At 38.8% G+C, this 14,608-nt stretch overlaps 1 protein-coding gene across 2 annotated transcripts in view; it reads right to left on the reverse strand.

Annotated features, from left to right (window-relative positions):
* LOC122010203 (insulin-degrading enzyme-like 1, peroxisomal) overlaps positions 1–14,608 on the reverse strand; it is an 80,560-nt gene that overhangs the window by 43,329 nt on the left and 22,623 nt on the right. For both annotated transcript variants that reach the window (XM_042566658.1, XM_042566659.1), the window contains exon 6: positions 11,012–11,063. In XM_042566658.1, the coding sequence (XP_042422592.1) occupies positions 11,012–11,063 (52 nt within the window). The remainder of the gene's footprint in view (positions 1–11,011; positions 11,064–14,608) is intronic.

The raw sequence follows: 14,608 nt of genomic DNA on the forward strand, positions 1-14,608 counted from the left end.
ATTCTTAAAAGAAGAACATGACAAAAGAAATCGTATGGCCAGAATTGAAGATGAAGCAATTATTGGCGTCTTGAACAAAATGCGTGAGCTGGAACTTATCTTACAAATGAAGGAATATGATTTCAACGCGCGTCGGCATAAGGAAGGAGGAGTGGATAATTATTGGAGAAACCATTATGATGATGTGATAGAAAGCAGAAAGGACCTGTTTAATGAGGTCCAGCGCATGCAACAGATAGGCCGTGAGATAAGATAGGTACCACCATAAAAAGCAAATGGTGGGCCCATTTCCCACAACATCCAAATTATGCTTACTACTTAAAAGGATTTGAGCCTCGGAGAGTCGATCCTTTAATAAATTTAATAGTGTAAAGATAATAGGAGTGTGTGTAAAGTGAGGATTGTGTTGTAAAGTTTTATTTGGAGACAAGGGAATCTTATCTGAGGGACGATGGGGCAAATAAAGTGTACCCGCCTCAATAATGGTTCAACCTTTTCTTCCTTATAAAACGATCATAAGTGTGAGAAGTTTGATCAAGTCTTGAGAATCACCAAGACGTTCATCCTTTAGCCTAAGAGCTTGTGTGTACTTGTGGGTTTGTAAGTCTTTTCTTTCAGAGGGAAATAACTCTCTGGGCATAGCTCAGGTTTCATTTCATTTCCTGAAAGACGATCCTTTTATGGTATCAGAGCTTTGTTTGTAAGCTCATGGCAGGCTAAATTTCTAAGTTCAAGGCTAAGGTAAGGGGCACTTGTTTAACCACCCTATTCATCTGTGAAATCTTATTAAATAGCTCAAATAAAAGGTATTCTTTGAAGAAGAACTAAAGGGCTGAAAGGTGGAGACTCGACATGCATCCTTCGTCCGGAATCCCGCAAGGCTAGTAAGTGCGTAAGACGATAAGCTGGAAGGCCCAACTAGTTGATATCTTCATATACCTTTTATAAAAACAAAATATTAACTTTGAGTCTTTTGTGATAAGGCGACCGAATCTGTTAACTGATTGCAAAAAACTGTCGTGCACGTAAATCTCTTAAAGGGCTATAGCCAGTCAGGTGAGCATGAAAGTTTTATGGATTCCTAAGCCATAAACAAAAGCTTAAATGTTAGTATTTCCTTTATGACTGAAAATTTTGAACAGAGTATAAGAGAGTGATATAACAAAATCCTGAACCGTAAGCCTTGAATATCTTGACCTAGCAGATACCCCTGAACCAAAAACGTCGACGATAGCTAACAACATAGGAGTTGTATATGATCGAGTGTCCTTACTTTCAAAAGTTTCATTAAAGCACTCCTACGCTTTAAAGGAAGAAAACAGAATACTGAGGTACGAAATTTTCGTACTTCAGAAGGTAGTTGGCAACCTAGAAAAGGAGGTCCTACGTCAGAAACCTTTAACTAAAACTGAGGTAAGGGAGTTGGTGAGAGAAATAGCACAACAACCAAAGTTAGTCGAAAAAGAGGCTCTTAAACTTACTGAAGAATTAAAGAAAAGTGTTCGAAAGGTTGAATACTTGCTCAAGGAAGTAAAAACAGTGATAGGTGGATGAGCCTAGAAGAGCAGCAAGCTAATATTGATTATAAAAAGGCGTTAAATATCACCGAATCAATAGAAACACCTGCCTCTGGTTTTCTTGCTCCAGCTGAATTAAAAACAACTTTTGACTTGCAAAGGGCATTAGTGAGACAGAATAATACAATAATCTCTTTGCTTATTAATCTAACCACTCAAGTGCAGGACTTGCAAGCAGCTATACGAAAGATTATACCAGTAACTGTCCCAACGCCAAGTTCAACAGAGCTGGAAATATCAATTGCTGATCTCACCAAAAGGCTTGGAGGATTAAATTTAGGAAGTGATCCTATAATCCCAAAAAAGAAAGGAGCTATTCTGGTCTTTAAAGACTCAGCAGAGATTCTCAAAAACGAGAGGCGAAGATGAGTACTTCTACTCGTCCCCCAGCTGTTACAACAACAGCAGCAACCGTCCCTAGTACTGAAGATCAAATCAGGGACTACCGTCGAAATCAACGACGACTATATAATATGCAAAGACGTCTTCTACCAAGCCAGCGACGATTCAAAAGAACTATTGAGACTCAATTAGGGGTGACAATTTTTGACCTGACATAAAAACACGACCCGAACCGAACACGAAAAAATCAGGTTAGGGTTGAGTAGTTTCGGATTCGGGTCGAAATCAGGTCGACCCAATTGACCCAATTAATAAACAGGTCGGATTCGGGTCAACCTGAAATGATCCAATTACAACCCGCGAACCCATTTATAAATAATTATAAATTTAAACTAAAATTACAAATTTAAACTAAAATTACAAATTTAAAAAAGTTAAAAACCCTAAACATAGAGATATGCTATTGATTGCAATGTTGCTATGACTTATCATTTATGATATGGATTTTCAATTTGTGTAGATAAATGTTATTTTTAATTTTTAATTTAATATACAAAATTTCTTTAATGAATTCAGGTCATGTTCGGGTCAAACGGGTTAAACGGGTCAAACGGGTCGGGTTCAGGTTAAGTGTAAATAAACAGATCAGGTTCAGGTTGAATAGTTTGTCCCGAATTAATAATCAGGTCGAGTTCAGGTTGTCATTTGCTAATTCGCCAACCTGCCAACCCGAACCCGTCAACCCGAACCGAATTGCCACCCCTAGACTCAATTAAGTCCTGAAGCCCAACTCGAACTCTCCATATCTCAGCGAGCTGGGATGGTGTCGGCTGAAGTTCTGTATTCTACAGGATATAGACCAACTCAGCATAGGGTTTATCAGCACTTCTCTGAAGAAGACATTCTATGTGTGGAAAATAATCAAGTAGACTTGCCACTTATTACTGAGCAGAGTCAGCAGGTTTTACATGAAGCTGGATTTCATCATATTCATATCGGCCTTATTATGATTCGTATCTATGCCTTACATAGAAGAGATACCGGAGTCTTGGCATTGGTCGTATTACGGGATACTCGATGGAGAGATGATCATTCGATCATCGCCACCATGGAAATGGATCTAACGCGTGGCACGCAAATGGTCCATGTTATACCAGATGTAATGATGAGCATTGAAGACTTTTGCCAATCATGTGGAAATCTCTTTTCAAACACATGGTTATACTGAATGGCAAGGAGGATCAAGCAATCTCCTAATTACCAGAATGCTAATTGGTAGGCTGACTAATATAAGTTTCACTAATTTTGCTTATAATGTGCAGAATGTGACAGATTAATTAGCTAGTAGAGGGGTGCATGCATTACCTGGCACCAGGTTCACAACTGAACAATTACAACAACAGAGATGGATCCTAAGACCATCAATTCAAAGAAATCCGGTGGCACCTACACGAGTCCAAACTCGAACGTTATTAGATGGAAGTATATCCTTACAATTTGAAGGATATACACTTATCTCGGAGCAACCATCAGTACGAGTCAATCAACATGATGAAGAAATTGGTTCACCAGAGCAGGAAATTCTAGCTCCCTTAATTATAAAAGAACCATTGCTTTTTGAGGTTCAAACACTACATCCAGATGTCGTTATACCTAAAAGAAAAATTGCAGGATCAGCAGGATATGACCTCTCTATCATTGGGAATTATGAGATACCTGCTGGAGGTTGTGCTCTCTTATCCACAGGATTAGCTTTTTGTTGTAATAAAGAGTTTTTAATATTCATCATATTTCAGGAGAATTACATATGTTTATATAGCCACACAACCCTAAGCATCAACTTATTAACAAAAGATAAAAAGACTAATCTACCCTTGCTTCTCACAACACTCCCCCTCAAGTTGAACATATATATCAAACATGTTTAACTTGCTAAGACAAGAGTCAAACACAACTTGGGGTATAGCTTTTGTAAACATATCAGCAAGTTGATCCTCAGACTTAACATAAGGCAGACATAGCTCTCCAGAATCAAGTCTCTCCCAAATAAAGTGACGGTCAATCTCAATGTGTTTAGTCCGGTCATGTTGTACTGGATTATTTGCAATATTGATTGCTGTCTTGTTGTCGCAATACAGCCTGAGAGGTAATTCAACCTTTAATCCTATGTCTGTCAACAGAAAACTTAGCCACAACATCTCTGCAAGACCATGTGCCATGGCTCGATATTCAGCTTCAGCACTGGACCGTGCACAAACATTTTGTTTCTTACTCCTCCAAGTTACCAAGTTTCCTCCCAAAAAAGTGTAATAGCCAGAAGTGGACCTTCTATCATCTCGAGAACCAGCCCAGTCTGCATCAGAATAGCATTCCACCTTCAGATCACCACCTCCTTTAAACAGCAAGCCTTTTCCAGGACATGATTTCAAGTACCTTAGAATCCTGTCAACAGCCTTCATGTGGATATTTTTAGGAGCATGCATGTACTGGCTTACTACACTAACAGCATAGGTGATGTCAGGCCTAGTCATAGATAAATAGAGTAATTTTCCAACCAGCCTTTGATACGTTCCCTTTTCCAGACTTGTAAGATCTTCCCCACTAGAACTAGTAAGATCATGATTTACTTCTATAGGAGTAGACGCTGGCCGAGAACCCAGCTTCCCTGTCTCCTTGAGTAAGTCCAACACATATTTTCTCGGACATACATAGATCCCTTTCTTTGATCGAGCGACTTCAATACCCAGGAAGTACTTCAATGATCCAAGGTCTTTAATTTCAAATTCTGATGTTAACTTGGACTTAAGAGCCTGAATTTCTACCTCATCATCCCCTGTAACTATCATATCATCAACATAAACCAAAAGAATGGTAGTGCTATCCTTTTTCCTTTTTATAAAGAGTGTATGATCAGCATTCCCTTGTTTAAAACCAAACAATATCATGACTTTGCAAAACCTATCAAACTATGCTATGGGAGATTGTTTAAGCCCATACAAAGCTTTTTTTAGCTTGCAAACCTTTCCTTTTGTTTCAATTCCAGGCCGTGGCAACATGTATACTTCTTCATAAAGGTCACCATTCAAGAAGGCATTTTTAACATCTAACTGAAATAGAGGTCAATCATATTGAGCAGCAAGAGAAAGAATTACCCTAACCGAGTTTAGCTTTGCAACTAGTGCGAAAGTTTCCAAGTAATCTACCCCATATGTTTGGGTGAATCCCTTGGCAACAAGTCTGGCTTTATATCTAATCACTTCCCCCTCTGAGTTATACTTGATAGCATAGACCCATTTAGAACCAACCAAGTTCTTCCCCTTTGGGGGATCAACTAATTCCCAAGTACCATTTCTGTTAAGAGCCTCCATTTCTTCGTTCATTGCTTCCTGCCACCTTGAATCCCTTACAGCTTCATAATAGGAAGAAGGTATAGCATGGTTTGATAATTGTGAAACAAATGCATGATATGAAGGAGACAAACGAGAGTATGAAACATGGTTGGAGATAGGATGTTGAGTACATGACCTGACACCTTTTCTAACAGCAACCGGAAGGTCCAGCTCGTTCATATTTAGAGGTGCGGTTGACTCAACTGATGAGGATAACTGCTTCACAGGATCAGGAGCCAGAGCATCCAATTCAACCAGCCGATCAATAGTAGGTTCTTGCTTGTGTCTTCGTCGTTTATAAGTAATAATATCTGGTGAAGACTGTGCTCCTAGTGATGGAGCATCTTTTCCCAGTGATGGGGCATCTTTTCTATTTTCTATGACATCCAGTGGAATAGGAGAAGAAATCACTTGAAGAACTTGAGGAACGACCACTTGAGGCACAAAGGAAGAGGTAATATTCTCCCCCTGAGGATGAGACTGAGGAGAATAATAAGACTCAGACTCAAAGAAAGTAACATCCTTCAAGATATATCTCGTCCTAGTAATAGGATCAAAGCACTTGTAGCCTTTCTGGCAAGTGGAATACCCTATAAAAACTCCTCGTATAGAACGAGGATCAAGTTTAGAAGATTTGGGATCAAGAACATGTATAAAACAAAGTGAACCAAAAACCCGAGGTGTAAGGGAGAACAACTCTACGCTAGGATGAAGAATAGTGAGAGGACACCGGTTCCCAAGACCTTTAGATGGCAATCGATTGATGAGATAAGCAGCGGCAAGAATATCATCAGCCCAGAAATATTTGGGTAAGTGACGTTGAAATAAAAGTGCACGGGCTGTTTCAAGAATATGACGATTCTTTCTCTCGGCCACTCCATTTTGTTGTGGTGTGTAGGAACAAGATGACTCATGAAGAATTCCTGAGTCTTCAAGAAAAGTATTTAGAGACTGGGCAAAGTACTCACGGGCATTGTCAGAACGAAGAATCTTCACCTTTGAGTTAAATTGGGTTTCAACCATTCTACAAAAATTTTGAATGAGACGAGGAACTTCTTCCCTGGTTTTCATCAAATACAGCCATGTACAGTGGGTGTAGTCATCAATAAAAGATAGAAAATATCGATAGTCATCCAAAGAAGTCACAGGAGAGGGCCCCCACGCATCCGAATGAACAAGATCAAATGGAGACGAACTCTTCTTTAAAGACTCAGAAAAATGTGTTCTACAATGTTTGGATAACTGACAGATTTCATATTGAAATGACTGAAGAGAAATAGAAAGGAACAAACTAGGTAATAAAATTTTCAAAGACTGAAAAGACAAATGTCCCAACCGAGAATGCCATAAAAGAATTTCTTGATGCTTAGTTCCCAAACACTTGGCTGCAGATTTCAGAGCAGATGTTATTTCAAGCTGGAAATAATAAAGACCCCCTACTTCACGGCCAATCCCAATCGTCTGCTTGGTCTCGAGATCCTGGAAGACACAATGATCAGGGAAAAAGGTTACGGAGCAGTGTAGTCGTTTAGTAATGCTACTAACAGAAAGTAAATTAATAGAGACGGAAGGAACGTGAAGTGCAGAGGATAGGAAAAAATGATCTATAAGTTTTATAGAACCTTTGCCAGCAACAGTGGCTTTGGTTCCATCTGCAATGATCACTTTCTCCTGCCCAGAGGATAAAGAATAAGAAATAAAGGAGTTAGCAGCATTTGTCATGTGATCCGTAGCTCCTGAATCAATGACCCAGGGGCTGTAACACTTAATCCTAGGCCCCGGATACCTGTGTGCGCTTGAAATGGAGTAGAATCTGCAGGAGTAGAGGCCGAAAATGAAGCCTGAAGCCGAGAGAGAAGATGCTGGAGGTTAACAATATCAGTAGAAGACAATCCTGTGATAGAGGACACAGAGGAACCAATAGTCTCTTCACTTTCTAACTTTTGGATAGCAATATTACTACTATTAGGAGCCTTCTTAGCATTGTGCTTAAATTTTTCAGGTTTCTTTTCTGGATATTTTTCCCAACAGAAATCTGAATCATGATTAGTTCTCTTGCAGTGCCGACAAAATCTGTCCCCTTGTCTTTTAGTTCCACCAAGCCGAAACTTGTTTGCAGAACCAATAAAGACAGAGGTCTCCCTAATCGGAGGACCTCCAGTGGAAATCCCCTTCTTGTTCATGGTCCTTTTTCTACCTTCTTCACTTAGAATTTTGTAGTAAACCTGTTCTAGAGAAGGAGTAGGATCAAGCCCAAGAATTTGCCCTTTTAAACTCTCAAACTCTGCAGTAAGTCCATCTAAAAATTTAATAATTCTGTCTTTTTCCAGAAGCTTTAAATATCTCTGATGATCATCAATGGAACTCCAATTTTCCATTCGGTAGTAGTCAAACTCATCCCACAGTCCCTTCAGAGTAGCAAAATAGTTGGTGACTGACATAGAACCTTGTTCAAGTTTGAAAATTTGACTGCTGATCTGATAAGTACACAGAATATCATGTCGGCGTCCATACATCTGCTCCAGTGTCTTCCACATGTCATACGTTGTTTTGTTATGAAGAATGACTTGTTTGATGCCAGAATTAACAGAGTTAAGCATCCAAGTCATTAATTGAATATTGTCACGCCGCCAAGTGCGAAAACTAGGATCCTTTTCATCTGGTTTCACTTTAGTGCCATGAAGAATATCAAGTTTATCATGGCCTTCGACATAAAGTTCAACAGCAACTGCCCAAGATGCATAATTTGTCTCAAACAACTTTTCTGATACTATCTGAAGACCGGACCCTCCCGTGCCTGCCATTGTGAAAATCGGTTGTACCTGTCCTGAAGAAGACATAGGGTTCGCAGAAATTCCCGAGGTTTCGTTAGTGTTGTCCGCCATTAAAATTTTTCTGGAAGGGGTAGCGGCAGTAGACTGGGCTGAAGAAAAAGAATTCGAGAGAAGGTGAAGTGCAGGAATTCACAGCAGTTTGAAAAAGCTGCTGCTCTCCGGTGACCAGCAGATCACTGCAGCTTTGCCGATGAAGTTGGGGCGGTGGCAACCTTGTGGGCACCTTCGGGAAGAAGATCTGCACGTGGCAGAGAGAAGGGAAGAAAGCTTGGTCGGCGCCAAGAGATCGCGATGAAGAAAGGAAGAGGAAAGCTTGGTCGACGCTAGGGCAAAGAGGAAGAAGATGCGCCGACGGCTAGGGTTAGGGTTAGGGATTGGAACTTTGCTCTGATACCATGTTGTAATAAAGAGTTTTTAATATTCATCATATTTCAGGAGAATTACATATGCTTATATAGCCACACAACCCTAAGCATCAACTTATTAACAAAAGATAAAAAAGACTAATCTACCCTTGCTTCTCACAACACTTTTCATATTCCTGAAGGACACTATGGCCAAATTGCAGCTAGATCAAGTGCTGCATGGAAGAAAGGCATCTCCATAGGGGCTGGCGTAATTGACTCGGATTACCGAGATGAGGTAAAAATTGTCGTTTTTAATTTGACATATGATGTCTTGTTTCTCAAACATGGTGAAGCAGTGGCTCAATTAATTCTGGAAGTCATTAGTACTCCTACATTGGTCCAAGTTCTAGAATTTGATTCCACTTCCCGATCTGGAGGCTTTGGATCAACAGACAACCATCCTAAAGACGATGAGGTTGAAATATATACTACCACTTCAACAGGACAAATGCATACTCCAGAGTGGGACCACTTAATGAATCAGCTGCTACCTGTGATGAAGACTCCAATAAATGATATTCCAAGTAGACAGCATCATCACTCTCTTTATGTTTTACAACAACAGGAATGGACTAACCCATTTGCGGAAGGTGGTGGAATAAGCTATCCCTCTTCTTCTTTTGATTCATTTTCCACTGACTATTTATCTGCATTTTCTGAGGAAATGGATGAATATGTTGCGATGATTGATGATAGTGAGCCTGAACTTGATTATCCTGCCCAGAAGGAAGCCATATTTGCCTCTTCCTCAGCCATTTCTACTTATAATCCACAGGCTGATTCAATCATGGGACCTCCCCAATATGCACCAGCAACTGGTGAAAGGCCTAAAGTCCCGAACGTATATGAAAGTCCAGATTACTTCAGCGCAAAAATTGGAAAACTAAAGAGGGCTTATAACAATGAACAATGGAAACTTCCATCAGCCCAGCAATCAACAGGTGCTATGCTTGTACTTCCTGATAATATTGGGTTATATAATGATGTGATTTCCAGGTGGGAATCTATTACTACTAATGTAGTAGATTCAAAAATTTGGACTGACAACAGAACCAAGGTCCAATACATTGAAAATTTGCTAGGAGAAATAGAGAAAAAGACTTTCATTCAATGGAGGATGATGTTCCCTACTCAATATGATCGGTTAATTGAAGCAGCTGATGAGACTCAGAATGTGCTAGCTCAAATTAGACGAATCATTACCCTGGAGGATCCAACATCAGGATCAACTGCAGAGCAGAATCAGGCCTACTTAGATCTTGAAAGATTAACATGTCCTGATACAAAGAATTTAGTCTCATATATGAATCAATACAAGGAATTAGCTGCAAAGACTGGAAGAAAGTTTATAAATGAAGAACTCTCCAGCAAATTCTACAGGAAAATGCCACCTTTAATTGGAAGTCATCTAGAAAAGAAGTTCCAAGAGAAATATCAAGGCAATACTATTGGTGTTCTACCTAGAATACATCATGCCTATCAAGAATTAACTGAGATGGATAACTCTCACACAACAAGTATTCATCCTAAGTAAGCTTATTCTTAGGTATTCTTAGGTTTCTAAGGCCATTTTGGTACTATCTTCTTTCTTTTTTTAATTTCCTATTTTTTGTTAAGGTTTATCCACCTCTGATATTTGAGTTTTCTATTAGTGCGATTTTTTGGTTTAATCCATCTAATAAATCATTAGATCATGGAGTAGAATCAGAGGCTTGAACCACGTAAATCCTTTTGTTAGCATTGTATTTTTATATTTGTTATTATCATTATTTAGTTCTGCTTTCTGCTTACCGTAACTTGAATAAATACACAAGCACAGTGTGAACCGATAACAAGTTATTTGCAAGAGAAAGTGAATTTCTAATTTTCATGTTAAAGCGCTATTCTGCTCCCCTCAATCACCCATCAATCCCTGACACCAACTATTATGACATCAACCCAAATATTAATCAATTTTTTTTCTTACCAATGACTGCCTATAACTGTTTATTGGAAGCTCACCTTTCTGAATAACTAGACAGACTGTCACAATTAATATGTTGTTAAGAAACTTCAGCTAGCATTTCAACACTTGTTGGAAAACAAAGACAAGTCAAGTTCAATCAGCTAATTTCTAGTTGTTAATTTATTGTTGCAAATAATTTCTCTTGTTAGTGCACCAAGAAGGTCAAGGGCTATATTATTGATGATGAGAACCATATAAATTTACTATTTTTTTAATTTTCCTAAGAACTTACAAGGTCACTATGCAGAAATAAATTGGCTAAAGGAATGCATAAACACAATAATTAACAGTTTAATTGCATTGAAAGGACAGAATGGACGTAATTGCAATTTAATTGCATTAAAAGAATCATGTAAAAACAATCCTCTCATATCAATCAATAAACTAAACTTGTCATTATTTTTTCCCCAGATGAAGTTAGAAGAAAAAAGGATCTCAAGACCATCAAATTGCGCACCTGTACCAAATTTATGATATGGATGGTTTCTCGAAGATAAATGACTCTGGAGCTGAGACACAAGTACGAAAATATAAATCAAAACTGAGCACAATGAATTTCTTGTCTTAATTACTCAAGATATTCGTACAGATATGACACACAAATTCACTTGTTTATACAAGATGCATGTAGTGAGCACATTATTTTCAGAAAAAGAATTTACCTATATTTCCAAGAGATCATAATATTTAACAATATAAGGGAAAATATGTAGAATTTGACGAAAGGAAAATGTAGAAAAACCAGTAGAGGATAATCTCACTATCACCAATAACCCTATTAACACCTAATCCTTCCAACACTCAACTCAAACTAGAGCATAGGTATTATGTATGCCTAGTATACTGCAATAAGTAAAATGAGAATGAAGACATATCTCAGGAACAAAAATTTCAAGTGTGCTTCACCCTGAAGCGGTGCCTACAACAACACAAAAGACTAAAGAAAGACAAAATGACCGTTTCTAGATTTAGCAAAATTAGAACATGAGAAACTACAGCTCCATCATTTGCTAGCAAATCAGAATTGTTAGGCTTTTTGTCCAGATTTTTGTGGCAGTGGCACATATGTAAAACACATTGGAAAAAAAAAGGATATGTTAAAAGAAAAAAAAAATGACGGATTGGAGGAAGGAAAAGGAAGACAAATACTGACTCCCCCACAGGACACAACCTTAACAAGATGGGTGTACAGAGATAAGAAATTGAAAGCCAAGATCAGGTAGGGAACTAAGAGAATAAAAACTACCAGAAGAAGACTGCACCATGAATGAATCCGAAATGAGCTGAAGAATGACTGAAACACAAACCGAAGTTATTTAATCTGATTTGAAGAATCTGAGACAGGAAAGATGGAAAAGGAAAAGTATAGAAAGCATCTGATATGATTTATCAGCTTCTGATCCACAGCAGTGAGCTTTTGTATGCCCCCATGTGGCTGTATTGGCTCCTCTTTCATAGCTTCGATGTCCTGAAGTTCCAATGTTAACAGCTTCATGAACTTCTCAAAAAAAAAAAAAAATCCAAAGTGTAGATCCTTATGTTTTTACATGGTGAAAAAGACATGAAAAAAGAACTGAATTCATGTTGGGTAGTGTTGAGCTCCTACAAGAGGCAACATGAGTGATAGTGAAGTGCTAGTTGTTGGTGAGAAGGCCCTAAGAGCCTTGTTAGAGTAGGGATGATAACAGGGTGGGGTGAAGCATTGATTTCCCATCCCAGCCACATATATGGAGTGGGGTGAAGTGGGGCAGAGTAGGGCGGGTCATGAGAGGAATCATTCTTCCCCATCCCAGCCCCATCCCTCTTCTCGTGCAGGTTGGGTCGGGAAGGGAAAACAAAATTTAAAATAGAAGCACACCTCGCAAAGAATGTGCAATCCGCTAGAAGAGATGTAGAATTACAATGGTTATAAAAGAAAGGCAATAAAACTTCACCTAAGGATTAAAGAGAGTATGGTTAGGGATTGCACAAGCCTTTTCTTCCTGAGTTGATAATTAATAAAGAGGAGAGTGGCAGTTGACAACAACAATTTTAAATGGATCTAATCACATAGAAGGATCACAAGCAAAGGAAGTTGTTTGTTGGATTTGGCGACAAGGAAGAGTCATACCGACCAAGTGCTCTAGCCTCATAGGAAGCTCGAGTGGCTTGCAAGATCAAAATTCTAACTATTAAGAAGAGGATTGAGACAACGTTTAAAATTTGAGTCAAGCAGAAATTTCAATTTATGACCAAAATAATACATTTTCGATATTGTACGATATTTTTTAAATATAAAATATATTAATTAAAAAAATACTAATATTTGATTATTATAGATGTTTACTATTGAGTTATATTTGAGATGTTTAATGTTTTTTATTTTGGATAAGAAAAAATATCATTATCATAGATCAAGAGTACAGCAAATGATCTATAGCGGATACTTATATCTGACACAACATCAGATCATACACCCCTAAAGACCCATATATATGTATACTCACACTCTTGAATATCCACTCAATATTCAATTGTTCATTCTCAAAAATACATTTATTTCTACCTCTCCATACATAGTGTATTAATGAAGACAAAGCCAAGTGTCAAGCCTTTGTTAGTACCCTATTCCCACGATAACATCTCCGAAACACCCTTAGAGTCCGTTTGAAAGTGGACATCTCCTACCGCATATGAAGCCCGTCTCTGACCCTCCTCCATAACTCAACAGTAGGGGAGCACTCAAAAAACAAATGCTCCTGCGTCTACAACACTTTTCGACAAAATGCGCATTGCCTATCCTCCAAGTACTCTGCGTGTCTTTAGTGCGAAGACGCCCTAGGGCCAGCATCCAAGAAGTGATAGTGTGTGACTACAGATGTTGAATGTTGAATTAAAGTTTTGATACTATCTCATGGAATATTTGATGTTTATGGAGTAAAAGTCAATTTGGGGTTAATAGAAGTCAATTTAAGATTAGCTAGCATGATCAAGTAGTTTTAAATTGGATTTAATTTAGATTTATTTTAAATTGGATTTAATTTAGATTTATTTTGACCAATTTAAAATTTTAAATCAAATTTATATATAGAATAATTTAATTCATCAATAGTATTTTTTATTAAAAAAATATTTAAACATAGATGATGATATAGAAAGAGATAGAGCCCAATGACATAAAAGAATTCATATAGCCAACCCCACCTAGTGGGATAAAATTTATAAAATACCGTAATCAAATAATAATAAAATAATAAAGTTTTAGGACGAATAATATTAAAGGAATTTTTTAGGAATTTTTCGGAGCTCGTATAATGTAGGTTAAGGGGATCAATTATTTGGCTACGAGGAAGCATGTTTTAATGTCCCAATTTAGTTAGGAATTGATTGAGAAAATTAACTTAGGTATATAATTAAAACCCTAGGTTTAATTTTTATTATTTTTCTTTTTCTTCTCCTCCACCCGAACCCCTCTCCTTCCCGTGCGATTTGCGCCCGACGCCGCACCTCTTCTCCGCGCATCGCCCCACGCCAAACGTCGACTGCCCCTTCCTTCTCATCTTTTCTCCTTGATTTCCAGTCGCCGAACCCCTTCCCTTTTCTCTTCATCTCCTCTTCCCTCCCGAGCCGCACACCGTCTAGCTCTTCCCTTTCTCCCCGATCCATCGCCGATCCTCTCCTCTGTCGTCTCCGTCGTCGCCAAGTGCAGCCATCGCCGGAAGGAAGGGTCAGCACCAGCCCTCACGCATTCCGCCCTAGATCTATCGTTAAGCCCTCCCAGCCTCGTTTCATCGCACGTTGACGCCACTATCGCCGGCCATCCACATTGAGTTTTGTCAGCAACACAGCAACCCTTATCGGCGTGGGGAGTGACACTGTCAGCTGGGAGTTTCGACTCATCTTCCTTCCGAGCCCCCGCTCCAGCACAGGCTGATTTCCGGTCACGAGGAAAGGGATCCAAGCCCTAGCTTTAAATCCTTGTCGCCACACCTGTTTGTTGCGATTTTAACCACCGGAGCTTATTGCTCCGACCAACCCTTGGATGGAGACCGAGTTTCCTCTCACCTGGTTCTCT

This window comes from Zingiber officinale, chromosome 8A (assembly GCF_018446385.1).
Source record: "Zingiber officinale cultivar Zhangliang chromosome 8A, Zo_v1.1, whole genome shotgun sequence".
NCBI lineage: Eukaryota > Viridiplantae > Streptophyta > Magnoliopsida > Zingiberales > Zingiberaceae > Zingiber > Zingiber officinale.